Source organism: Coregonus clupeaformis, chromosome 24 (genome assembly GCF_020615455.1).
Source record: "Coregonus clupeaformis isolate EN_2021a chromosome 24, ASM2061545v1, whole genome shotgun sequence".
NCBI lineage: Eukaryota > Metazoa > Chordata > Actinopteri > Salmoniformes > Salmonidae > Coregonus > Coregonus clupeaformis.
Genome location: NC_059215.1, coordinates 47,996,261 through 48,023,063, shown reverse-complemented (window position 1 = coordinate 48,023,063; position 26,803 = coordinate 47,996,261). Strand labels below are relative to the sequence as shown.

Sequence of the window (26,803 nt, the reverse complement as noted above, 5' to 3'; positions counted from 1 at the left end):
CATTCGAAATGTAACGAGTACTTTTGGGTGTCAGGGAAAATGTATGGAGTAAAAAGTACATGATTTTCTTTAGGAATGTAGTGAAGTAAAAGTAAAAGTAGTCAAAAATATAAATAGTAAAGTAAAGTACAGATACCCCCAAAAAACTACTTGGCCCCACTGCACACACACACCTCATTTAAAGGAAGGATTCAGAGAGGATTCATAAACCACTTATGGGCTCAAACTAAAGGCCAACAGAAGGGACAAATACAGTCCATATTGCTTCTGTTTAGAGGTCTCTAGCGCAGCTCACCCAACTGATTTGTGAATGGTTTCCGGGGGAACGTTTTAAATAGAGTCAGGGGAAGGGTTAATATTCCCAGCAGGGAAAGTTTTGTGTGGGGTTTCCTACCAGTGTGTCGTGGCCAACATTAGCGTGAGCAGCAATAGTGCTATCCGCGGTTTGCCTTCAAAATAAAAGTCCCCCATTGAAACATGCAACGACGTTCCAACTTTGTTTAGAAATATGTAGTTCAATTGTGTCATGATTCCGCCTTTGTATCAGTTTGCGTGTTTCAATTGGGGTCTTTTATTTTGAAGGCAAACCGCCGATTCCACTATTATTGCTCACGCTAATGTTGTTCACGACACACACATGAACTTTACAACTGACTGGGTACACTACAGTTTTCAGGATCCTTTTGACAGGGTGACTTGTTCACCCAAGCAACTAGGCCTATTGACGTAGCGCGCAGAAGTTTTGGATATCATGGCCGTTGATAATCAAACTGTTGTGTACATTTCAGAACAGGTAGTTATTTTGATTTCGTGTGCCCTGTCGTTTTGGGGATCTTTACTTATTATCTGTACGTACATCCTTTGGCCAGATTTGAGGTCAACGCCGAGAACACTTCTGGTCTTCTTGTCCGTGGCTGACTTTTTGTCTGCGGGCTCGTACGCATACGGAGTTTGGAGTGTCTTTGAATCAGACTCTGTGGATTGCGTTGTTCAAGGAGCGATATCTACTTTCGCCAACACAAGTTCGTTTTTCTGGACTGTCTCTATCGCTATATATCTGTACATTTTCATCGTCAAGTCGAATCAAAGACTAGCTGACAGCTTCGTGTTATGTTTTCACGTTATCAGGTGGGTACGTGCGCTCGATTCATTTTCATAACCTAATCATAATAATAACAGTTGTATAAACTGTAAAATGTTTTGATTGATTAGATTTGAGTTTGGGATAGGGTCTGTGAAAAATCAAGGCCAAGAGTCACCTGATCCAGCTATTTTGTTTCTCTACTCTAGTATGACGCGTTTATGAATATTCATGAGGAATACATCACCTTCCAATACCTGGGAATTTGAGCACTTCTGACATGAGGTTACTTCACCATGTAACATTTTAATTCCGCGTTCACATGCTAGTCGCAACTAGGAAACTGACATTTCCAACTTTCTAACTTGTTGTGGTTATACACGTGCTGCGTTCAACTAATCAGCAAGTCGGACATTTCCGAGTTTTCTAGTTCCGACAAACATGTGAATGCGGCATGTAAATGTGTCACCTGGTATTGTACATATCATAGACGCATTATACATTGTACTATATGCTGTAGTGTAAACTATTCATACTGTTTCAAACATTCTGAAAATTAGACTCTGAGCATCTTAGGGGCTGCACCCCTACTGTCTCCTGTTTACTCAATTAGGCTAAATGAACACTCAATGAATGCGCAATTAATACCCAATGACACATTAGAGCATGTTCTGCACTACACCTTACATCCAGTCCTTTGAAATAGAGTAGTTGAATAGAATATACACCACAAAAACACATAGTAGGTTTCTTATTGATAAACAATACAGAAAGGGTAGTCTGCTTTTGGACAATTCTTCACTGAGTTATTTTTTGTGTGTGTATAACACCAAAAACCCTTTCTCCACCCCAGGGCCCAGGCAATGGACATGCCTGGCAACAAGGTGTGTTGTGCTCTAATGTTCTATGATGAATTCTCCAGTGATCCCTTTTTCCATTGAACCTCACACACAACAAGGCCATTCATAGTACATGAATAACAAACATACATATTTGTATGAGCCAAGTCAGACTTTGGTTCGAATACTATTTGAAATAATTTGTAATACTTTATCTGGCCTTGACTGAGCTTGCCTGTCGCAATGGAAGCAATAGAATAGTTGCAAAAGTGCAAACCCCAGCCTGCCCATCCTGCACTCCAGACAGACTAGAGCAAACGCTGAAATTATTTGAAAGATGTTGAATAGGATTTGAGTTTTCTGTAACATGGGATGTGACCCAAATGGCACCCCATTCCCTACAGTGCATTCAGAAAGTATTCAGACCCCTTCCCCTTTTTCCACATTTTGTTACGTTACAGCCTTATTCTAAAATAGATTAAATTGTTATTTTTCCCTCATCAATCTACACACAATACCCCATAATGACAAAGCAAAAACAGTTTTTTTGAATTTTTTGCAACTGTATTAAAAATTATAAACGGAAATAACACATTTACATAGGTATTTAGACCCTTTGCTATGAGACTCGAAATTGAGCTCAGGCGCATCCTGTTTCCATTGATCATCCTTGAGATGTTTCTACAACTTGATTGGAGTCCACCTGTGGTAAATTCAATTGATTGGACATGATTTGGAAAGGCACACACCTGTCTATATAAGGTCCCACAGTTGACAGTGCATGTCAAAGCAAAAACCAAGCCATGAGGTCGAAGGAATTGTCAGTAGAGCGCCGAGACAGGATTGTGTTGAGGCACAGATCTGGGGAAGAGTACCAAAAAATGTCTGCAGCATTGAAGGTCCCCAAGAACACAGTGGCCTCCATCATTCTTAAATGGAAGAAGTTTGGAACCACCAAGACTCTTCCTAGAGCTGGCCGCCCGGCCAAACTGAGCACTCGGGGAGAAGGGCCTTGGTCAGGGAGGTGACCAAGAACCCGATGGTCATTCTGACAGAGCTCCAGAGTTCCTCTGTGGCAATGGGAGAACCTTCCAGAAGGACAACCATCTCTGCAGCACTCCACCAATCAGGCCTTTACGGTAGAGTGGCCAGACAGAAGCCACTCCTCAGTAAAAGGCACATGACAGCCCACTTGGAGTTTGCCAAAAGGCACCTAAAGGAATCTCAGACCATGAGAAACAAGATTCTCTGGTCTGATGAAACCAAGATTGAGCTCTTTGGCCTGAATGCCAAGCGTCATGTCTGGAGGAAACCTGGCACCATCCCTACGGTGAAGCATGTTGGTGGCAGCATCATGCTGTGGGGATGTGAGAGACTATGTGAGAGACTAGTCAGGTTTGATGAACGGAGCAAAGTACAGAGAGATCCTTGATGAAGCTCCAGAGCGCTCAGAACCTCAGACTGGGGTGAAGGTTCCCCTTCCAACAGGACAGTGACCCTAAGCACACAGCCAAGACAACGCAGGAGTGGCTTCGGGACAAGTCTCTGAATGTCCTCGAGTGGCCCAGCCAGAGCCCGGACTTGAACCCTATCGAACATCTCTGGAGAGACCTGAAAATAGCTGTGCAGCAATGCTCCCCATCCAACCTGACAGAGCTTGAGAGGACCTGCAGAGAGGAATGCAGGTGTGCCAAGCTTGTAGCGTCATACCCAAGAAGACTCAAGGCTGTAATCGTTGCCAAAGGTGCTTAAACAAAGTACTGAGTAAAGGGTCTGAATACTTATGTAAATGTGATATTTCAAATTTGTATTTTAATACATTGTGTGTAGGATGATGAGGGGGGGGGACTATTTAATCCATTTTAGAATAAGGCTGTAACGTAACAAAATGTGGAAAAAGTCAAGGGGTCTGAACACTTTCTGAATGCACTGTATATAATGCACTGGTCAAACGTAGTGTACTATATATGGAATAGGTACCATTTGGTCGCAGCCATTGTTGTTGAGACCCTTTTACTAGGAGCTGAAAGGAATGAGTCCAAAAATATACTTAAATTCTCTGAATGATAAATTATATAATGAGTCATGAAATGTTAAGAGTGAATTTAAGATGTTGGCCCTCGGTGAGTGGAAGATTACCTGGACATGCAGGGCCTCACACTCTCCCCAGAACTGCTGATGTGAGCTACAGCGTCACAAGTGGACTACCGACTGACTGATCTACAAATCACCTTGCATCAGAAATAACAGCTCATTATTATTTGTAGATCAGTCAGTCAGTTACCCTTGGATCATCCGTGCATCATGGATTTGATTCTCTCAAACACGGCCAACATCTCATCTTGGGAAATGTTAGCCTAGATCCACACTGAGTTGTTCTGTTTTCGTGTAGTTGAAAGGGATAGTGAAAAAATAAATTCAGTTTGCGTACAGGCTACTGAAATGTAACACTATATGACTTTGTGTGACTAGTGTGACTTTGCAGGAAGCAAGTTGCAGATTTGGTGTTGCACTTTCAACATCGAGGCTATATAGAGCGAGGCCTATTTGCAACATTCCTTGGTAGCATGCATAGTTGCACAAAATGATCACCAGACTTTTGAGGAAGTGCGTGGCTGGCATTCTAGTCAGGAGGTTCACAGTGATATGTTCATTAATTCCTTCATCTTCTTCCTGCTCATCCACTTCCTATTCCTCCTCCTCCTCCTCCTCCATCACTCCTCCTCCTCCTCCTCCATCTCTCCTCCTCCTCCTCCATCTCTCCTCCTCCATCTCTCCTCCTCCTCCATCGCTCTTCCTCCTCCTCCTCCTCCTCCTCCTCCTCCATCTCTCCTCCCCCAGCTGGGGCATCCCTCTAGGCATCACAATAGCAGCTCTGTCTCTGGGACGTATTGGCTACGATGCATCGGAGGTGTCTGTGGGCTGGTGCTGGGTGAGGATCCAGGCTCCAGACCATGTCCTGTGGATGCTGCTCACTGGGAAGATATGGGAGTTCCTGGCCTATCTCACCCTCCCTGTCCTCTATATCCTCATCAAGAAACACATCCACAGAGCGGTGAGGATCTGTTACAATCTAAACCCCAATACTATTGATAAGTGTAAAAAAGGGTTGAAATTTGGGGAGGAATACATGGAAAATTTTTATAATTTAGAGAAATGAAAGTGTTTTTTTTTTTAGCTGACTATATGATGAATTTTTTTTTTCTCTATGTCGTCCAGCATGCGGCTCTGTCTGAGTACCGGCCCATCCTTGCCTGCAGTCCTCTGTCCCAGTCCCTTTCCAATATGGCCGACAGGAAGTTGACCCTGATCCCCGTCATCTTCATCGCCCTGCGTATCTGGAGCACCGTGCGTTTCCTGCTGATGCTGGCTGACTCCCCCGCCAGGCAGAACCCTGTGCTCGTCACTCTACATGTGAGTTTGGGTTGGCATATCTCCAGTACTCTTGCGTTGCCATATTTCCAAGTCTCTTGTTCGTTGACTGTATGTCGCTTTGGATAAAAGCGTCTGCTAAATGGCATATTATTATTATTATTATTATTATATTATTGGCAGAAATCAAGGTTCTATCCCCACCAATGATTCTCTAAACATGCCACAGGTATGTGTGCAGCAGGGTTTCTGTTGGCCGGTAATAGCCAACTTTTTGTCCGATAGATAAACCGATAAATTAAATTGTCCGGGAGAAGAAGAAGAAATCCCATTGCGAAATAATTATTTTTAGCCTCTTCATTGGTGGAAACACCAGTCGATGGAAATGCATTTGATTGGTCATGCTTATCGGTCTATAGATTAATTTGCATAATTTAGTTGGAATTAAATTGGCGCTTGTGTACAGTATATCTTATTTATCACAGGCAGACAGATACAGAGCCTTTTAAAATCTGTCAGACAACACAATAACTGCTGCTGCAGCATCTTGTGGTGCTTTCAAGACAACTGGGAACTCGGAAAAATACGAGGTCAAATCATGACATCGGTGATATTCAGGTCGGAAAGTTGGAGCTCAAGAAAGAGGCTCGAGTTCCCAAGTTGGATGACCGTTGAAAAAACGACTTTTCCCCCAGTTCCCAGTTGTCTTGGACGCACTGATGTCGGAGATTTCCGAGTTCCCAGTTGTTTTGAACGCGGCATCAAACGATAACGGAAGGCAGGCTTCATCAGCGCGTCACACACCACTTTCCAATGAGCTGGAGGCAGTGTGCATTTTGTCAACATATACTTCATCGTTTGAAACCTGAAGGTTTTAATCCATATTATGAGGCATGTTTTACGTTGCTTCAAAGTAGCCTATTAGATCTCCTCTCTTCTAAATTATTTCCAGATATTTTCATCTCTGTCACATGAAACTGCTCGCATTTGCAGTGTGCCCTTTTTGACAACGGTGTTTTCCCGCTAACTGCATTACGTAACGAACATTCACGCGTAGACTACGGCCTTGTGCGCGCGTTGCTGCGCTTATAATGTGAAGAAATAATACTTTATCAAAATGTTAAGCTAACCGTTCTGATATGTTGCATCAGACTCATTGCTTTTTACGTTTTTTTTTTATTATTTTTTTATGTAGCCTACTGGTTGTATGAATTTGGGATCTATTGTCCCAGAGTCTGTTTGGAACAGGTTATTTGTTTCTCGACAAGTTGACCAATAGAATAGGTAGCCTAAACTTTTCTACTGTAGTAGATTGACACAGGCTAGAGATTTTGCTGTTCATTATTCGTCTTGTTGGCTGAGGAAAAGTAAATGTGGACAGTTATTCTAACGTGTTCGAAGTGCGCATCAGAATTCGGTAAGAAGGACCGCACATCTCAACTTGCATGTTCTGTTAATATAAATTACCATATTCTAAATGTGATTTCTGTCATTCTGAGCACAGTGGGTGGACACCCGAATCAGGTTACGCACCCGGTAAAATGTCCGGTAAATTAAAATGTTGCCGGTCAAATGTCCAGCCCCACATTTTACTAACGGAAACCCTGGTGTGCCGTATAAGAACCTTTGCAACAAATATCAGTACCTAACGGTCTTTATCCATCCACCATCTTTACATTCATCCTCTAGTCATATATCCATCCGTCCATAAATAGTTTTATCTGTTTCTCTAGGGCATTGGAAACACCTTCCAGGGAGCGGCAAACTGCATCATGTTTGTCCTGTTCACCCAGCCGATCCGCTCCCGCCTCTCCACCATGCTCTGTTACTGCTGCTGCTGTTGCAGGGCCGGGTCCGGGGCCTCCCTCACACCCTCCAACACGCCCAACCACAGGACCGGGGCCTCCTACAACACACCCAACCACAGGACCGGGGCCTCCCCCAAACCCTACAACACGCCCAACCACAGGGGCTTGGGCCTGGAGTCAGGCCTGGGTGTGGAGACCCCCTCACAACCAGAGGACACCCCCAATACCAGCCCTCGTGGCTGGCCGGACGGCTGCTGACCCTGGGTCTGAATGGATGGACAGAGCACACTCACAACCCTGGCTTTCTGAGACCCTTTTCACACTATTGAACCGAGCCGAGCTGTACTTGGCTGGCCTGGGTTACACATCGTCCGCTATAGATACCTGGTGCGGAGTGAAGGGTAGGTCTAATGGATACTGAGAGAGAGCGAGAGGGGTTGGAAACAAGCTTCCATACTGCAGTCCACTCATTACCGCAAGTGCCCCCCCGTGGCCCGCACAGGACGGTCGCAAATTCTGCAGACGCGTGCTCGTTGTAAGGCCTCACCTGACAAGCCACACACTCACGTGCACTTTTAGCTGATGGGGATGATCGAAGCATTGTCATTTTGGAAGAGATGACTTGCTGTGCTCAGTCACTAGCATTGGACGTTCCATAAGGGTGATTGCAAGGTCATTTTAGTGGTGAGGTTGTGTATATAGGGCTCTGTTCAAAAGTTGTGCACCTATATAGGGAATAGGGTGTCATTTGGGACGTACGCGTGTGTGTTTTTTTTATAGTGCTCTAACATCAATGTCTTCCTATTCTTGTGTTTTAATTGGAGCAACAGAAACTGCACAGTGCAATTTAATATTGTTATTTTTTATACTGGGTTATCTTTCAGTTACTTTATAGCATTGTTAACAATGTACCTCGTATATCAAATGAATGTTACATCTACTATTTTGGAAAGATGGCACCATATCACTACCACCTGTAAAGTTTACAAAAGCCACAACCTACTGAAAGATAGAGTTGAATTTGGCTAGACAATGCTCCTATGTTAGAGTTCTGAAAAGAGCTCTCACTGAACGTGCGGTATATTGGTAAAGAGGAAAGTGAAGTTGTGTCCTTATCCATAACAATCAACTTGACCATATCTCTGTGTACACCTCTTTTTAACTGGATGTTTTGAAATGTAAATCTATTAAAGACTAATAAATCCACTGAAGACTGACCCTTGAGCTACCACTATCGTTTTTCCCTGTCAACTAGATGTCTTTGAACAATGTATTTTCATTAAGGGATTCATTGCTTTTTTTTGCAGAAAAATAACATTAAAGCCTGGTCAAAAGTAGTGCACTAGATGGGGAAATAGGGTGTCACTTTGGATGCAGACGAAGTGCTGCTGTGTTTAGGAGGAGAACTGCTCTCAACCAGGAGTGATTTATTGTTTTGTTGACGATGCAGACAAAGTCTGTGTGTTTATCTCACATATTTATTTTTTGTTGACGATGCAGACAAAGTGCTGCTGTGTTTAAGGGGAGAACTGCTCTCAACCAGGAGTGATTTATTGTTTTGTTGACGATGCAGACAAAGTGCTGCTGTGTTTAAGGGGAGAACTGCTCTCAACCAGGAGTGATTTATTGTTTAGTTGACCTTTCCAGAGGTGAAGTGGCTGTTGCAGGAGTCACTGATTTGAAAAGGGAGGATGGTAAGCCAGTTGATTTATTGATCTTTCTGTGGTCTCTCTGAATGTGATTGATTAGACACGTCATGTGAAGAAAAATAGGATGTTTTTTTTTTTTTGTCGTAAGACACACACACAATAGTTTTTGTGTCTCTGGCTTTGTGGATGTGGTCCTCCTTTGTGGGCAGTCTAACACTGTGTGTGATCAGTCAGCCCTTCTCCTTTTTATACCGTAACCAAAACATACAGTCCCTACATTGTGCTGTTGATATTGCAGTTGAGTTTTCCCTTACAGAGTCTAATTTATTTTGGGGTCAGCAAACAATGGATTATTTGTTTTTATAAAAACAACATCTAAGGCCTGAGGATAGACCCTATTCTAGCCTGGTCCCAGATCTGTTTGCGCTGTCTTCCCAACTACCATGGTCATTGCATTGGAGACTGCTGATGGGAGAATGGCGCGTATTTTAAATTTTTTACATTGACATTTTTAGTCATTTAGCAGATGCTCTTATCCAGAGCGACTTACAGTTAGTGAGTGCATACATTATATTTTTTATTTTTTCCATACTGGCCCCCCGTGGGAATCGAACCCACAACCCTGGCGTTGCAAACGCCATGCTCTACCATAACGGCTGGAACATAGCGAATGGAATGGCATCAAACACATGGAAACCACGTGTTTGATGTATTTGATACCATTCCACTGCATCCATCACCACGAGCCCGTCCTCCCCAATTAAGGTACACCAGCCCCCTGTGGGTCATTGTCACATCATAGGAGTTTTCTGTAGATCTGGGACCAGGCTAGAAAGACCCACGCCTGTCCTTGTGGGAGGAAAGGCTATGGTCATACATATCAGTTCTGTTTTAGATGGCCTGGCAGTTAGTCTCGAGCCAGCAACCGGAGAGTTGCCAGTTCAAATTCCGCGTCTGACAGGAAGAATCAGGCGGGAATTGAGCTGTCAACCATAGGGTTGCTGGTATCAAATCCTAGATGCCATTGCCTGCTGTTTTGCCCTTGAGCAATGCACCTAACCCACCACCACAACTGCTCTACGGGCATCCACTGTGGCAGTCCCCCTCTCCAACCTGTACGTGTGTGTGTGTGTTTCAGATGGGTTGGGATAGAACGGAAGTCCCATTTCGGTTGGACCTTGTGTACAATTGACAAATAAAGGGATCTTAATCTTATTGATATCATTGAAATATTATTTTCTACCTGCTATATAGTATAGTTTACCTTTGACCTATAGCCAGCAGTCACATTGACAAAGCATGATGATGGCTTGGAGGCTGTTGAGGAAGTGCAGGTCCTCGTCCCAAATTGCACCCTATGTCCTATATAGTGCACTACTTTTGACCAGCCTAGGTCTGTTTTATGCTGATGAAAACGGACAGTAAATAGTTTCGTACCCTTGAGGACAACCAGAGACTGAGGGGGGGGGGGGGAATGTAAAGACACTACTGCATTTTGTCCATGGATGCGTCCCAAATCGCACCCTATTCCCGACGTAGTGGGGTCAAAAGTAGGGCACTGTGTAGGGAACAGTGTGCCATTTGAGACGCTACATCATACTATGACTTAATCCTTTGTATTGGTCTGGGGAGTGAGTGGGCACATTTGGCTGACATTGAAACGGCTTTATCCCAGAGAGAGGGATGGTATGTGGTTATTTTTTTTTTTTCTCTCTGTCTGGTTGATGGCTATCGACCCACTTCATTCATTAACTTATGACTGGGACCTATTGGAGCGGAGGGGCTAAGGGGAGGACCATTTACAGACCATGTTAATGCAAGGCCTTCTACTCACAACGGTGTTCATTACAGTGTGGTGATGGCCCTTTGAACCAATGCCTGGTAGAATGTATTAGGCCGAAGGTTGAAAAAAAGGATTGGGTCAAAACGTGAAATATCTCACTTGTTAATTAGGAATGAGATAGATGTGATGACTGAGTGATGTTTTCGCCACAAACTAATGAGAGATACAAGAATGACAGCGTTCCATGCTGAAGGTGGATGATAATAGCCTGGTCTCAGATCTATTCATGTAGTCTTGCCAACTTGGCAATTAAATGCAGACCAAAGACAAAGTTTTCAATCTAGCTAACAGCATTGACCTCTAATAGTACACAATACATGTGATTCAAACATAGTGGTTCGGGTTAACTAACTTCCTGGAGAAGGTAGATTGCCCAATGCCTAGTAGATCGAAAGTGCCATCTTCAGGGCATAACCGGTGTGCACACTGTCTGCCTCCGCAACTACGCACAGTCTATGCTCTGGAACGCCTCTGTGGTTTAGCACTGTGTAGCGCAGGGTTCTTCAATTCCGGTCCTGGAGGGCCGAAACACCTCTGTTTTTTCATCCTCCCCTTCTAATCAGGGGCTAATTCAGACCTGGGACACCAGGTGAGTGCAATTAACTACCAGGTAGAAATAAAAAAAAACTGAAGTGTTTCGGCCCTCCAGGACCGGAATTGAAGAACCCTGGTGTAGACACTAACTAGTCCATAGAGCTGGACTACAATATATGGCCAGTTGGGGGTGCCAACATTCTCTGCAAATGATAAATTAAGGGTAACACCAAAGACAGTACAGTATGAAGATAGGCTAAAACTGCTTCTCCAATAGAAATCCCCGATCACACCTGTAGGCGATGTCATGGCGACGTTGGCTCGATAAGCGCATGCGTATCAACACGTCATCGTGTCTCCACATGTGCAGGCGGTCAAATCAAAGGCACTCCTTCGATATAAAGTTGTTTTTGACAAAAAAGAAAACGTGTCATTTTTCTCACTTTCACGAGGTTGGTGTAATAACATGTTCAACTACTTAAGACGTTGGCTCTATTAGAGATTTATTATTCTCCTAAATTGATGGGATGACTAACTTAGAAAGAATGCATTCTTGACTGGGCTAATGTAGGTTGTGACACCTGGCAAGCTGTGATTGATGTGAAGAGCTGTTTTAGGGGGTAAAGGGAGATAAGGATTTGTGTCTCCAAATGCTAGACTATACTGGTTCTTTGTGATCTGTGAACCTTCCTTGGACGTAGGAATGGTGTCTAGGGGAGCTGGCTCTTCTCACTATGACAGGTTGTTATGATAAACGTATGCCTGGTAACAGAAGAGGCGGGGAACAGCCGGTGCGCCAACGGATAGGCTGAGTAAGTCTAAACCATGCTCAAGTCTCTACTCTGATTGGCCAGCAGAGAGGTGGGAAACTCTCTCTGTCAGAGTATTTGAGCAAGAACCTAGAACAATGGATTAGTTCTCTGAAGTGCCCTGCGAGGTATTTCAAAGAGCCCGTATATATACGAAACATCATATTTACCATTGAAGGTTTTTTCATTAATTAAAATAACTAGTATATCTTAGAAGTCGTGTTGACCTCTTTTGTTCCTAATACCAGATTTGAATTGACGCAACTTTGACAGCTCGAATCTAGGTCGTGCCTTTAGATTTCGATAAAATTAACAACTGGTCTGTTTCGCAAGTGTTCCCTGAAGTCTCGTGATGTTGCGTCTCTGGGTTTAGAAACTCTGTGGTAGTATTGTAGTTTTCCGCTACATGCCACTAGGACGTCATACATGCATTATGATCCTAATACATAATAGCTGTGTTTTGCCTGTGCTTGTTGATTGAAATAACTTGACCAGGACTGGCTTTAATGTGACTAAAAGATTATTGTGTACATGGGTTACATCACAATTTCACACCATTTAACCAACAATTGGTGAATTCAATAACTAACTGAGAATGCATTTTAAAATAATCTACTGATGTAGGATCTTAATTTCAGCCAGTTTGCTACAGCAGGAAAATAATCCTGCAGCAACAGGAAATGTAAATTATTATGTGGATTATAATTAATGGACATTTCAAAATGGAAATTACAAACTTCAGAAGCCTTTTTAAACCTAAAATACACTACATGGCCAAAAGTATGTGGACACCCCTTCAAATTAGTGGATTTGGCTATTTTAGCCACACTCTTTGCTGACAGGTGTATAACATCGAGCACACAGCCAGGCACTCTCCACAGACAAACATTGGCAGTAGAATGGCCTTACTGAAAAGCTCAGTGACATTCAACATGGCACTGTCATAGGATGCCACTTTTCCAACAAGTCAGTTCGTTAAATTTCTGCCCTGCTAGAGCTGCCCCGGTCAACTGTAAGTGCTGTTATTGTGAAGTGGAAACGTCTAGGAGCAACAACGGCTCAGTCGGGAAGCAGTAGGCCACACAAGCTCACAGAACGGGACCGCCGAGTGCTGAAGCGCGTAGCACTTGAAAATCGTCTGTCCTCGGTTGCAACACTCACTACCGAGTTCCAAACTGCCTCTGGGAGCAACGTCAGCACAATAACTGTTCGTCGGGAGCTTCATGAAATGGGTTTCCATGGCCGAGCAGCCGCACACAAGCCTAAGATCACCATGTGCAATGCCAAGCGTCGGCTGGAGTGGTGTAAAGCTCGTCGCCATTGGACTCTGGAGCAGTGGAAACGCGTTCTCTTGAGTGATGAATCACGCTTCACCATCTGGCAGTCCGACGGACGAATCTGGGTTTTCACATTTTCACTTCCGTTCACAGAACGTTCAAAAAACGTTCAGACTTAACAGTCAGGAAACGTATGGCTTCGTTCCCAGAACAAATGGGTAACCAAAAACGGACGTTCACACAACTTCCAGGGAACCAAATGTGCTAGCTGGGTAATGTGTCTTAACAAGCCAGTGTTGTTTGCATGGTGTAGTGTTGTGTGGAGGTGATGACAGGATGTTTTGTGAGTAAGTAGTGTCCGAAACATTCCGGAGAGGAGTTTGGAGTCCACCGTGGAATTACATTTACAAACGAGCAGTATGAATCTGAGTCTTTTCAAGTTCCAGTTTCAGGTTGAATCCCATTTACACAGGCAGCCCGATTCAGATCTTTTTTTTTACTCCGCTAATTCACCTTTTGACCAATCAGAACAGCTCTTTTGCCTATAATTCGGCAAAATATCAGAATTGGGCTGCCTGTGTAAACACAGCATTAGTCCTGACCTTGTCCACATTCTAATTGTGCCCACATGTTTAGACAGGTGTAGACGATTAAAATACATATTGTGATCTGATTGTGATCAGATCTTCCTGACCACTTCCGGATGTGTTTGTAATATCAATTAAATGTAAACCGATTTAAATCATAATTTTACCGGCCTCTAAAATAATTGAAAGGTAGCACTATTGATTTATGGCACAAGTAAATACATTCAGATTAATTTGAAAGAATATCTGTCAAATAATTTCCATACAGGGAGGCACCAGCTAATCTGGTCACAAGGCGGACACAGTGGATGGATGAAGAGTAACATTTTAATAGATGCGACAAACCTTGATCAGATAATAATTGGATCATATTGATCAGATCATGAAACTCACATGTTAGCGCGGTGTAAACGAGGCTCAAAGATGACGGCGCGCTTCCCATCAGTTGAGATGAGATGATGTTAAACTTTTTCCAGAGAAAGATGGGTAGTCATCTCATCTCAAATGATGGGAACCACCGTCATCTTTACACACAGACTCAACCTGAAACTGAAACATATCTCTTCTATCCTTCAGCATGCGAGTCAAACCATAAATATAGATGTAGGAACTTAATTTGATCACCCTGTTGCGATGCAGGAAATGTTAAACTTGTATTGTACACTACATTACCAAAAGTATGTGGACACCTGCTCATCGATTATCTCATTCCAAAATCATGGGCATTAATATGGAGTTGGTCTCCCCGTTGCTGCTATAACAGCCTCCACTCTTCTGGGAAGGCTTTCCACTAGATGTTGGAACATTACTGCAGTAACTTGCTTCCATTCAGCCACAAGAACATTAGTGAGGTCGGGCAATGATGTTGGGTGATTAGGCCTGGCTCGCAGTCAGTATAACCAATTAATCCCAAAGGTGTTAGATTGGGTTGAGGTCAGGGCTCTGTGCCGGCCAGTCAAGTTCTTCCACACCAATCTAGACAAACCATTTCTGTATGGACCTCGCTTTGTGCAAGAGGGCATTGTCATGCTGAAACAGGGGAGGGCCTTCCCCAAACTGTTGCCACAAAGTTGGAAGCACAGAATCATCTAGAATGTCATTGTATGCTGTAGTGTTAAGATTCCCCTCAGTGGAACTAAGGGGCCAAGCCCGAACCATGAAAAACAGCCCCAGAGCCACTTCTAGGCTGAGCCGTTGTTGCTCCTAGACGTTTCCACTTCACAATAACAGCACTTACAGTTGACCAGGGCAGCTCTAGCAGTAGAGAAATTTGACGAAAAGGTGGAATCCAATGACGGTGCCACATTGAAAGTCACTGAGCTCTTCAGTAAGGCCATTCTCCTGCCAATGTTTGTCTATGGAGATTACATGGCGGTGTGCTCGATTTCCTACACCTGTCAGCAACGGGTGTGGCTGAAACAGCCAAATCCACTAATTTGAAGGGGTGTCCACATACTTTGGAAAGTATTCAGACCCCTTCCCTTTTTCCACATTTACTTACATTACAGCCTTGTTCTAAAATTGATTACATTATTTTTTCCCCTCATCAATCTACACACAATACCCCATAATGACAAAGCGAAAACAGGTTTCTAGAAATGTTTGTAGAAAAATAAATAAACAGAAATACCTTACAATTATTCAGACCCTTTGCTATGAGACTAGAAATTGAGCTCAGGTGCATCCTGTTTCCATTGATCATCCTTGAGATATTTCTACAACTTGATTGAAGTCCACCCGTGGTAAATTCAACTGATTTGACATGATTTGGAAGGCACACACCTGTCTATATTAGGTCCCACAGTTGACAGTGCATGTCAGTGCAAAAACCAAGCCATGATGAAGGAATTGTCTGTAGAGCTCCGAGACAGGGTTGTGTCGAGGCACAGATCTGGGGAAGGGTACAAAAACATTTCTGCAGCATTGAAGGTCCCTTAGAACACAGTGGCCTCCATCATTCTTAAATGGAAGAAGTTTGGAGCCACCAAGACTCTTCCTAGAGCTGGCCGCCCGGCCAAACTGAGCACTCAGGGGAGAAGGGCCTTGGTCAGGGAGGTGACCAAGAACCCGATGGTCACTCTGACAGAACTTATGTAAATGTCATATTTCTGTTTTTAATTTTTAATACATTTGCAAACATTTCTAAAAACCTGTTTTTGCTTTGTCGTTATGGGGTATTGTGTGTAGATTGGTGAGGTGAAAAAAACTATTGAATCCATTTTAGAATAAGGCTGTAACGTAACAAAATGTGGAAAAAGTCAAGGGGTCTGAATACTTTCCGAATACACTGTTTAGTATATAAAGAGTGTGAAGGTACAGTTGAAGTCGAAAGTTTACATACACCTTAACAAATACATTTAAACTCAGTTTTTCACCATACCTGACATTTAATCCTAGTAAAAATTCCATGTCTTAGGTCAGTTAGGATCACCACTTTATTTTAAGAATGTGAAATGTCAGAATAATAGTAGAAAGAATGATTTATTTCAGCTTTTATTTATTTCATCACATTCCCAGTGGGTCAGAAGTTCACATACACTCAATTAGTATTTGGTAGCATTGCCTTTAAATTGTTTAACTTGGGTCAAATGTTTCGGGTAGCCTTCCACAAGCTTCCCACAATAAGTTGGGTGAATTTTGGCCCATTCCTCCTGACAGAGCTGGTGTAACTGAGTCGGGTTTGTAGGCCTCCTTGCTCACACACGCTTTTTCAGTTCTGCCCACACATTTTCTATAGGATTGAGGTCAGGGCTTTGTGATGGCCACGCCAATACCTTGACTTTGTTGTCCTTAAGCCATTTTGCCACAATTTTGGAAGTATGCTTGGGGTCATTGTCCATTTGGAGGAACCATTTGTGACCAAGCTTTAACTTACTGACTGATGTCTTGAGATGTTGCTTCAATATATCCACATAATTTTCCTTCCTCATGATGCCATCTATTTTGTGAAGTGCACCAGTCGCTCCTGCAGCAAGCACCCCCACAGCATGATGCTGCCACCCCAGTGCTTCACGGTTGGGATGGTGTTCTTCGGCTTGCAGGCGACCCCCTTTTTCCTCCAAACATAACGATGGTCATTATGGCCAAACAGTTCTATTTTTGTTTCATCAGACCAGAGGACATTCCTCCAAAAAGTACGATCTTTGTCCCCATGTGCAGTTGCAAACCGTAGTCTGGCTTTTTTATGGCGGTTTTGGAGCAGTGGCTTCTTCCTTGCTGAGTGGCCTTTCAGGTTATGTCGATATAGGACTCGTTTTACTGTGGATATAGATACTTTTGTACCTGTTTCCTCCAGCATTTTCGCAAGGTCCTTTGCTGTTGTTCTGGGATTGATTTGCACTTTTCGCACCAAAGTACGTTCATCTCTAGGAGACAGAACGCGTCTCCTTCCTGAGCGGTATGATGGCTGCGTGGTCCCATGGTGTTTATACTTGCGTATTATTGTTTGTACAGATGAACGTGGTACCTTCAGGCGTTTGGAAATTGCTCCCAAGGATGAACCAGACTTGTGGAGGTCTACAATTTCTTTTCTGAGGTCTTGGCTGATTTCTTTTGATTTTCCCATGTTGTCAAGCAAAGAAGCACTGAGTTTGAAGGTAGGCCTTGAAATCATCCACAGGTACACCTCCAATTGACTCAAATGATGTCAATTAGCCTATCAGAAGCTTCTAAAGCCATGACATCATTTTCTGGAATTTTCCAAGCTGTTTAAAGGCACAGTCAACTTAGTGTATGTAAACTTCTGACCCACTGGAATTGTGATTCAGTGAATTATAAGTGAAATAATCTGTCTGAAAACAATTGTTGGAAACATTACTTGTGTCATGCACAAAGTTGATGTCCTAACCGACTTGCCAAAACTATAGTTTGTTAACAGAAAATTTGTGGAGTGGTTGAAAAACGAGTTTTAATGACTCCAAGCTAAGTGTATGCAAATTTCCGACTTCAACTGTAAAGAGAGAGTAAAGAAAACAGTACACACACACACACACACACACACACAGACACAGACACAGACAGACAGACAGACAGACAGACAGACAGACAGACAGACACACACACACACACACACACACACACACGTGTTTATAGACAATATCAGGACTTATGACAAAAATGTGACATATTGGGACATGCCTTTCCCAAGGTCCAAGAGACCTGGGAATCAGAATAGTTTCATCCCATGATTCTAGGAATACATCCATCTGTTGAGATTTTGTCTAGGGCTATATTTTGTTCAGACCTGATGTTAATAGTATATATGAGGACTTTTTCGTGTTAATGTGACATATAAGGCCCATAGCAACAGCAGCCCATAGATACACACCGATTTTCAGGTTCATGTGACTTATGAAGACCCTGTAATACACAAAATAGGGTCTGTATTTGAACGTGGTTCCGGTTACATGTTGAAATGTCTGCATAAGAATCATAGGTGTACAACACTTAACTAAAGCTTTTTTTTAAAAGTATTATAATAATCATGCTCACCAGATAGGTAACCTTCAACAGAAATGCCTATCCATGTTCACCTAGCTCATAATTTTAATATATTCTCAGTCTACTGTTTAAGTCGTATTATTGTTATTTATAACAATACATTTGCAGTCAATATTCATGTAAAAAAAAGAGGGAACACTTTATGCCTTACTTTTATTGAGTGCCAGCGAACATATGCTAATTGACAAATCAATTGAACACCCAGAATAGACCACCTACACTTTGCCTCCTTCCCTGCTATGCACAAGGCAGTAGAAATGGCATGTTTGAAATGAATGAGAAACTCTCTATTAAAGCATCCAGCTTCTATGAAACATGACAGTGTACATTCAGCTAACCTGTCTAAATAACGTAGGGATTTACATCATAGTTACATAGTGCAAGTTACCATACACGAGGCCTGTTACAAGCACCCATTGAAATGGTAATAGTTTAACAGTAATTTAAACACCTTGCCACATTCAACAACTTGTGGTTAAGAACAAAGTGCTTCTGAAAACTTAGGAACAATAACAATCCCTTTAAGTACTGTTTATCTCTTTTCCCTGTCAATGAGAGCAGAGTATTAACCTATATCATCAACTGTTATCCCAAAAAAATTTGACCATAAGTGGCAAACATATGCTCATTAATAGCCCTCAATTATACATAAACATACGAACATGTGGGCTCTACAGTCGAGCCTATGTGGCATGTTTGTACAAGAACCAACAATATAAATCATTTAAGGAAAATAAAATAATATGAACATGAAACCCACAGATATTAACACTATCTGAGGGGAAGCTGATTGAAATTGGAATTGAATGGTACCTGAGCTACAGTTGGCATGCTCTAGTTCTATCTGTTCATCTTCCTTTTTAATGCTACGTTTCTGTTGTGGATGTAGTATTTGATAGCAACACCAGTCTCTGTCTTTCAGAGCTACTGGCTCTGCTTGGAGGCAGGAGTCACAGTCATTTTTACCTGGTATTCTGCAGCTTGTTATGAAATTAAGCAAATGCCGCTCAACAGCTTTCACTTCATCACCTGTCCACTTGCTTCTCACCTTCACAGCTTTCATAAATGGAAACAAAATACAACTGATTAACAATGAGCTCTGCTAAAGTGACAAATGTAGGATATGATACAAAGGATTCTAGTTAGTAGTTATATGATGTTATCAATACATGTGAATACAAAATGCTTACTAACTGTGCTTTCCTTTGGAGCACTTTGAGGATGCTTGGGATGTGACTATTTTACCATGTCTTGGTTGTGTGTTGCTCATGTGTACGTTATCCAAGGTGGTTGACTCAGGAGTGCCCTCCATGTTGTCCAGGGTGGTTGACTCAGAAGTGCCCTCCATGTTGTCCAGGGTGGTTGACTCAGAAGTACCCTCCATGTTGTCCAGGGTGGTTAACTCTGGTGTTTGCCTCAGAAGTGTCTGGTCCCTAGAAGTCTCTGTTGTTGAGCCTTTGCAAAGTAATAATGAATGTGATTCTGTTGTATGAGCTTTATGACAATAGGTTTGCTTGCTTGTATTATTCACTGTAAACAACCTCAATGTCAGGCAATATGCAATTCTACATTAGACATTAACTGATATTTGAGATATAAACATAAACTGATTGCAAATCCATAAATGTGGAATTACTTATCACCACCAATGTGATTGTTTAAAAACAGATAGAGGATCATTTCGATAATCCCCACAGAAATTTGCATTTATGTGACATAACTTAAAGATATTACCACATATATACAAGTCAGGATACCTTTGCATTGATGTAGGTCAGCAATGGTTTCTTCGCTGGAATCATCATCACTCATTTCTACTTCATCTGGTTGGGTAAAAAACGTTTACGGCCAATTATTTAAATTAAGGACTAACAACACTTATAATAGTTATATTTGAAGTGGCTAAAAGCTATTAGTCAAACAAAATTTTACCTTCAGGATTGACCTCAATGTCATCCAGCCCTTTCCCCTGCAGGCAAGGCAGTCTTCCTTTTTCGATTGCTATCAACAGTTTGTTGACTTTTGCGAGCTGCAGGGTACTCTCCGGAAGCCGATAGAATTATCTATGGACACGGATGTCATGTCCTAGAAAGGTGGCAAGTTGATCCATTTCATTTTCTTTGAGGTTTAGAAGTGTGGACAAAGTGGCGACTTGTTTTCCGCAATCTTGTTGAGGTGAGTGCCTCTGGGTTCTTTGCACCACATTGTTTGCATACTTGCGAAAGCAGTCGGAGCATTCTGTAATGGGAAAGGACACATGGCCGTGCAAACATGTGCACATTTTCTTTGTGGACTTGACACTCTTTTCTGCTTATCATGAGGAGGTCCATAGCAGTGATCGTGTCAGGGGTTAGAAGCACTGGAACCTTTCTTGACCTTTTACCTCGAATCTCAACTCTCTCAAAGTGCTCTGCAAGCTTCCTCTCGAAGTCAGTAAGGCCCCTCACAATGTCTGGATTCAGCTCCGTAAGATCCCTGGATGTGAAAGACTGAAGCTCCATTTTGAAACTTCCCCTTCCCTCCTTCTGTTAAATAGTACTACCTGCGTCAAAGTCACTTTAGCAAGATTTCCAAAGCTTTTGCTGTTGGGTTCTTCCTCAAGGTCCTTCATACACTTAGCATGCTCAGTAGCAAGAAACGTGTGCAGCACCGACACATCCTCTGTAAAGGGTAAAACCTGTGGTTTATTCCATTTGGCCTGTTGAAGTGTACCCAATGTGGCAGCTAAAATGGACTCTGTCCACTTTTTCTGATGTAAAGTGGCAAATTGCTTTGCAGACTCTGCAACAGCAGGGCAATTTGCAATGATGGCATTGCATTGCACAATGCCTGCAACTTTGGCTAAACTGTGTCCCAATTTCAAAGCCAATGATGGGATTTTATACGAGTTGCTTTCGACATCATAACCAGCAACAGATCTTACTGCCTGTATCACATGGGGAAAGTTACAGGGCATAACAAGGACTTCGGTGCTCTTCAAAGGTGTTATAGCCCTTGCCGTTATCAATAGTCTTGCCATCTCTCTCATTTTTTGGCGTATGTAGTCATTCCTTCTCTCATATGGTTTCCTGGAATTCAACAGTGACTCCCCGATACAAAGGAATTCAGTTTCACTCCTTACAACCGAGGAAACGTCATCCTGGTTCATTTCACAAGCAATCTTCCAAACAGTTTCCTTAACTGAGTCAGGTCTTGGTCAGTGCAGTTGAATATGTTTTCGCCCAACTTGAGGCTCTCCCTCAACAGACTTCTTCGGGCAGTTTCTCACATGTCTCCATAGGGAATGTCTTGCATACAGTCCTTCGCAAAATTTGCAGTGACGGTAGTCATCAGATGGTTTTGCAGTACTAGGTATTTTACAGGCAACCATCTCTCCAGTGCCACAGCTTGCCACTTCAGTATTATGGTCAAAGTTTCATCTCTTCTTAAGAGAGCGTAACAACTCTCTTCTTTTGCGGGATCCTTTATTAAAACTGAAAGCCATTGCCACATCAGGCTTTTATGGTAATAGTTTATGTATCATTAAGGCAAATGTTGGGAAATGTCAAAAGTAAAATATAGTGAACATGATTGACATTCTATAATCCAGATGTATGTTTAAATAAGGAATATAGCCAATACAGTGTGTAACCGTGCCTTAATGTATGTATGTGTATTATTTTTGAGAAAGGGTCTGCCACCAATATAATGAGATAAGGGGAAGAGGCCTCATATGGAAAAGCGCCCATGGCCTTTTGGAGTAAACCACATGTGACATCTGGACGTTGAAAGATAAGGGTAGAGTGACACTAAAATAAGTTAATAATTTGCCCTAAGGGGAGTAATTGGATGCTATGTAAACATGATTATGCATTTGTGTGTATAAAAGGGAGCTCTAAGCCAAAGAAAGACAGTTGTTCCATGGAGCAAGCTCGGCTTTATTATGCAATAAAGTCTAATTCTTGGATTCACAAGCTCCGGTGTCTTGAGAGATATTTTTGAGTTGACTATTTTTTTGTCAAATATTTCTACTACATAATTGGCGAGCTTTGCCAAACAAAAGCGGCCGCTTTTAAAAGGTAAGCCAAGTTCTTACTTATATAGTATAACGTGTGTGTGGTTCGATCCGGGGCTCGGCATCAGCTGCAGAAATACCAAGTAGGTCTCTCCAAATTTAAGAACCAGAAAATTAGACACTGGGAGCTTTTGGATTTGAAATACATGCTAAATGATGAAAAGCCTCGAGGGTTGAAATAAGTAGAAAATTGTATAAATAGATTTGCTCGGTAGGTGGATGGTCTGCCTGGGTTGGTGTGAGTCAGTCATTGTGGTTGAGTGGGGTGGGTTATCTGTCTTGTTTGAGTTGATCATTTGGTCAGTATGAATGCATCTGTTTGACTAAACCGACGGTTTGACGCGTCTTGTACTCGTCAATGACACTCGGTTGTTCATCTGAACCGTTTCTTCAAAACATTTGATTCAATTGTTCATCCTGCTGGTAATTCTGTTTAATCCATTGTGATTTGATTGGTTGTGATCAAGTTGGATGATTAATCTGTCTCATTCAGGTTGCTAATTTGGACAGTCTGATTGATCTGTTTGATTCGATTGCTCAATTCGTGCGTTCAATCGTCGGGGTCACTCGGTTGCTCATCTGATGCGTCTGTTCGATTCGGTCGATTCATTTGATTCATTTTGCTGATCACTGTCTGGGTCATTTCGGCACAGGCGGCTGTCCATCTGGTTGAGCAATCAGATAATAACATGTTACAAAGTCCTGCGAATACCGCTTTAAAACATGTAGAGGAAGTGAATCGTTTTTTAGGACTGCTTAGGTAGGCAAAATCCTGTACAAATATCGCTTTTTCTCTGTGTTGAGGAAGTGAATCAGAGAAAGAGAGCAGAACTTACAGGTCACTTAGGAAAGCGTAGTAGAACTCCGGGTGTGTATCACCTAGGGGGCTAGATAAATATAAATCCTGTTTAAAACAGTTTTCTTGTGTTGAGGAAGTGTATCAAGAAGGGGTTAAGTTTACAGGTAACTTAGACAAGTGTGTGAAAGAGTGAGAGTGCAAGTGAGTGTGAAAATCTCTGTCCTTGGTGGGGAAAGGTTGACGCACCTTTTCTGGACCGTTACTTAAGTGTAACCTGGTAGGAAGGACGCACCCGGTCTCACACCAGGAGAGAAAGAGTGAATGGTGTGTGGATGCTTGTAGGGGTAGAAACACACATATAGCTGAGTGATTTAAAGCTAAGATAAAACACTAGCAAGGGAAATATTTATGAGGTGTCCACACAAAGGAAAAGTGGACATCAGGAGAAATCATTTTATTATTACATAAAGAATATAGCTGAGTGATTTAAAGCTAAGATAAAACACTAGCAAGGGAAAGATTTATGAGGTGTCCACACAAAGGAAAAGCGGGCATCAGGAGAAATCATTTTATTATTACATAAAGAATATAGCTGAGTGATTTAAAGCTAAAATAAAACACTAGCAAGGGTAAAGATTAATGAGGTGTCCACACAAAGGAAAAGTGGACATCAGGAAATATTATTATGATATAAAGAGACTGTCAAATGCCCATTAATAATAAATAAGTTCTAACCAAACAATATCAAAGAAGCACAAATAGTCTAACAATAAAAGCAAATACTAATATAAAAAATAAATAAATAGGAGGAATACTAAAATAGATTAAAAAGGACGTTAAAAAATATAGGCCATAAATATGAATAAAACGGCGGTAGAAATACTGAGTGCTAGGTATCCCTTAGGCAAGGAAGAAATAGCGAAAACATCTGAAAAATGGGAGAAACGCACCAGGAAAATGAGCACCAAATGGCCAGAAGGAGGAACATTTGATGTCTCGGTGTGTGAGGAAACGGAAACACTGATAAAGAACCATAAAGCAAAAAACACAGGAAAGAAGAGAAGCGTCAAAAAAGAAAGAGAAAAATAAGTACTCAACATGTTCAAAATGGAAGGAGAAGGATTGCTAAAGAACATGCGAGAAGCCAGAAACATGTTGAGAAAAGATGATGAGAAAACAAACAAAAAGAAAGCAGATTGGTCTGTGGGACCCCCACCATATGTTGGTGGACAATATCCCAAGGTGTCCGTAGTAGTATCAATAAAAGGAGAAATAGAAATGGAAGAAGAAAGACCTTTGTTTACATCCTCCCAAAGGATGGAAGAAGACTCAAAGAAAACAGAAGGAATCAAGCGAAGGGCAGAAATCAAACCAAATAGATTGGACTTCTGTGGAGAGCTGAGGGAAGCATTGGGAAGAATGAAAATGACGAAGAGAGACGATGGAGAACTCTCAGATGAAGAAATGGCAGATATTGAAGCAACAAACAAACTAATGGAGAGAGAAATGGACAGGATGAGGCGAATGTTGAGAGAAAAGGAAGAAAAAGAGAGGGAGCAAAGTGAGGTAAGACAGCGGACAGGCAGAGAGCTAGAGGAGGAAGAAGGAGCAGCAGCTGAAATATGGGGAGATTGCAATCAAGGCGTAAGGGATAGAAAGATTGCGCAATAGGAGAACATTGAGAAGACCTGAAAAATACAAGGGACAATATCCAATTCTAATAAAAGGTACCCAGGCTCACTATGTTCCGTGGGGATCACAGGACCTGGAAGGATTAGTTGCCCGTCTGCCAGATTTGCATGATGGGGCGGGAAAATGGATTAGAAAAAATAGGAACAAATGGGTTTTTTCAAAATGTATGGGATTCTTTAACTAACTGGGGAAGTCAGGAAAATAGACAATCTACCTCAGCCCCAACAGTAATACCGAAAGTAATAATAGCATCACAAAAAATAGAAAGGCTATGGGAGGAAGCCATGCAAAATTATTGGTACAAATGGGCACAATATTCAGCTAAAATAATTAATAGAAAAACGAATTGTTTAGTATGTGCTCCTTCTCCATTAAAATAATTGATAGTAATACCAAATCCACACAGTTACAAGGACTGTGCCAACTTTAAACGGAGCTACTGCCATCTTAAAAGAGGAGAAAGGCCCTACTGTCCTGCAGAATGTTTATCATTTTTGGGAAATCCCTATCATTACAGATTCTATAATCAAGCAGGATGGGGAGAGTGGTGTAAAAAATTAGATACCAGAATAGAGCCCAGAAAAATGGAAGCACCGGAAAAATACCGTATAGACTATAATCAAAATTATGAATGCTACAATAAAACAGATGGGGAGAACGATTTGGGAAAATGTAAGGGAAAGTGTGAGATCACATGGCATCTAAATAAAGATATGTCCTGGAATGCAGATACCCCCCACAGAGCAGTTTATCAGGCAGCAGGATCAAGTACTGGGGCAATAGCTACAAATGGAGGGCCGGGTGACCCTGGGGAATGTGAGAAGCAAACACTGGCAATGCCATTGATTTCTCCTTATGAGGATCAATCGGTGGCAGTGGCAGATTTCTTTTGGGTATGTGGAGGACAAAAGATTAGAGCTACTTTGCCTAAAGGATGGAAGGGAGTATGTGCTAGAGTACAAATGCTTCAGGAGGTGGTTATATCGGAGTGGGAGGTAGACCAAACGACAAATAGGGATGCACAGAATAATAATAAAAGGGTAAAAAGATCATATGAACATGACCCCAATGTATATTTGGATGCAATAGGTCAACCCAGAGGAATTCCAAATGAATATAAGGCAAGAGATGAAATTAAAGCAGGATTTGAATCAACATTTGTCTGGATTTCAACCAACAAAAACCTAGAATGGATCAATTATATTTATCATAATCAACAAAGGTTTATTAATTACACAGACTCTGCATTATCAGCTTTGGGAGAGCAAGTACAGGCTACCAGTAGAATGGCATGGCAGAATAGGCAGGCTCTAAATTGGCTATTAGCGGAAAAAGGTGGAGTTTGTGTTATGTTTGGAGATGAATGTTGTACTTTTATCCCCAATAATATTGCCTCGGATGGTTCTTTCACTGAAGCAATGACTAAACTCAAGGGACTACGAAAAGAGGTTAAGGATAATGCTGGGTATGATGCTCATGTTTGGGACTGGATGGAATTAACTTTGGGAAAATGGGGTGCAATGTTTACAAAAATGGCAATAATGATAGGAATATCACTTGTAGTAATGGGAGTAGTGTTTTGTTGTATACTACCTCTGTTAAAATCACTTTTGATTCAAACCACAGTAAAACAAATGACTGTACAGACAATTGTTACTAGTTCAGCCAAAGAAATACACCCAGTTCAGGGAGCTCCAGGACAGTATGTTAATGAATATGGGAAATCTTTTAATGTTAAAGGAGGACCAATGGACTGTCCATTTGGGAATCCTGAATGTCTGTATGGAGTTGTTCCTGGGGGTGGATGGGCCTGCCATGGTTACAAAGCCCAACAGGAAAACTTGGAGGTTAATATAGAGGAAAACCTTCCAGAATTGTAACCAATACCTGACTGGGCTCTGGGTCCTCATCAGGATGGGTCAACCAATGAGGAAGATATATTGGTTTAAATATATGCAT

At 42.0% G+C, this 26,803-nt stretch overlaps 2 protein-coding genes and 1 long non-coding RNA gene across 5 annotated transcripts in view; 2 read left to right on the top strand and 1 right to left on the bottom strand.

Moving 5' to 3' along the window:
- The first annotated feature begins 653 nt into the window (after positions 1-653).
- On the top strand, positions 654-7,584 carry gpr157 (G protein-coupled receptor 157). The gene is made up of 4 exons (XM_041845341.2): positions 654-1,128; positions 4,762-4,975; positions 5,140-5,334; positions 7,026-7,584. The coding sequence occupies exons 1-4, from the start codon at positions 752-754 to the stop codon at positions 7,356-7,358; spliced, it is 1,119 nt and encodes a 372-aa protein (XP_041701275.1). The 5' UTR covers positions 654-751; the 3' UTR covers positions 7,359-7,584.
- Positions 7,585-18,433: 10,849 nt separating this feature from the next.
- Positions 18,434-20,564, bottom strand: LOC121537358. Of its 3 annotated transcripts, none has more exons than XR_005995044.2 (4): positions 20,232-20,564; positions 20,057-20,122; positions 19,545-19,754; positions 18,434-19,355 (listed from the first exon to the last, which is right to left on the bottom strand). It is a non-coding gene; the product is annotated as an uncharacterized LOC121537358 (long non-coding RNA). The 3 variants fall into 3 exon arrangements; XR_005995045.2 differs by having other exon boundaries at positions 19,490-19,754; positions 20,232-20,533; XR_005995046.2 differs by having other exon boundaries at positions 19,494-19,754; positions 20,232-20,531.
- A 1,677-nt stretch (positions 20,565-22,241) lies between these two features.
- The window catches only part of ca6 (carbonic anhydrase VI), a 42,657-nt gene continuing 38,095 nt past the window's right edge, over positions 22,242-26,803 (top strand). The window contains exon 1 of the mRNA XM_041845342.2: positions 22,242-22,357. The gene's annotated coding sequence lies outside the window, so the exon portion shown is untranslated. The remainder of the gene's footprint in view (positions 22,358-26,803) is intronic.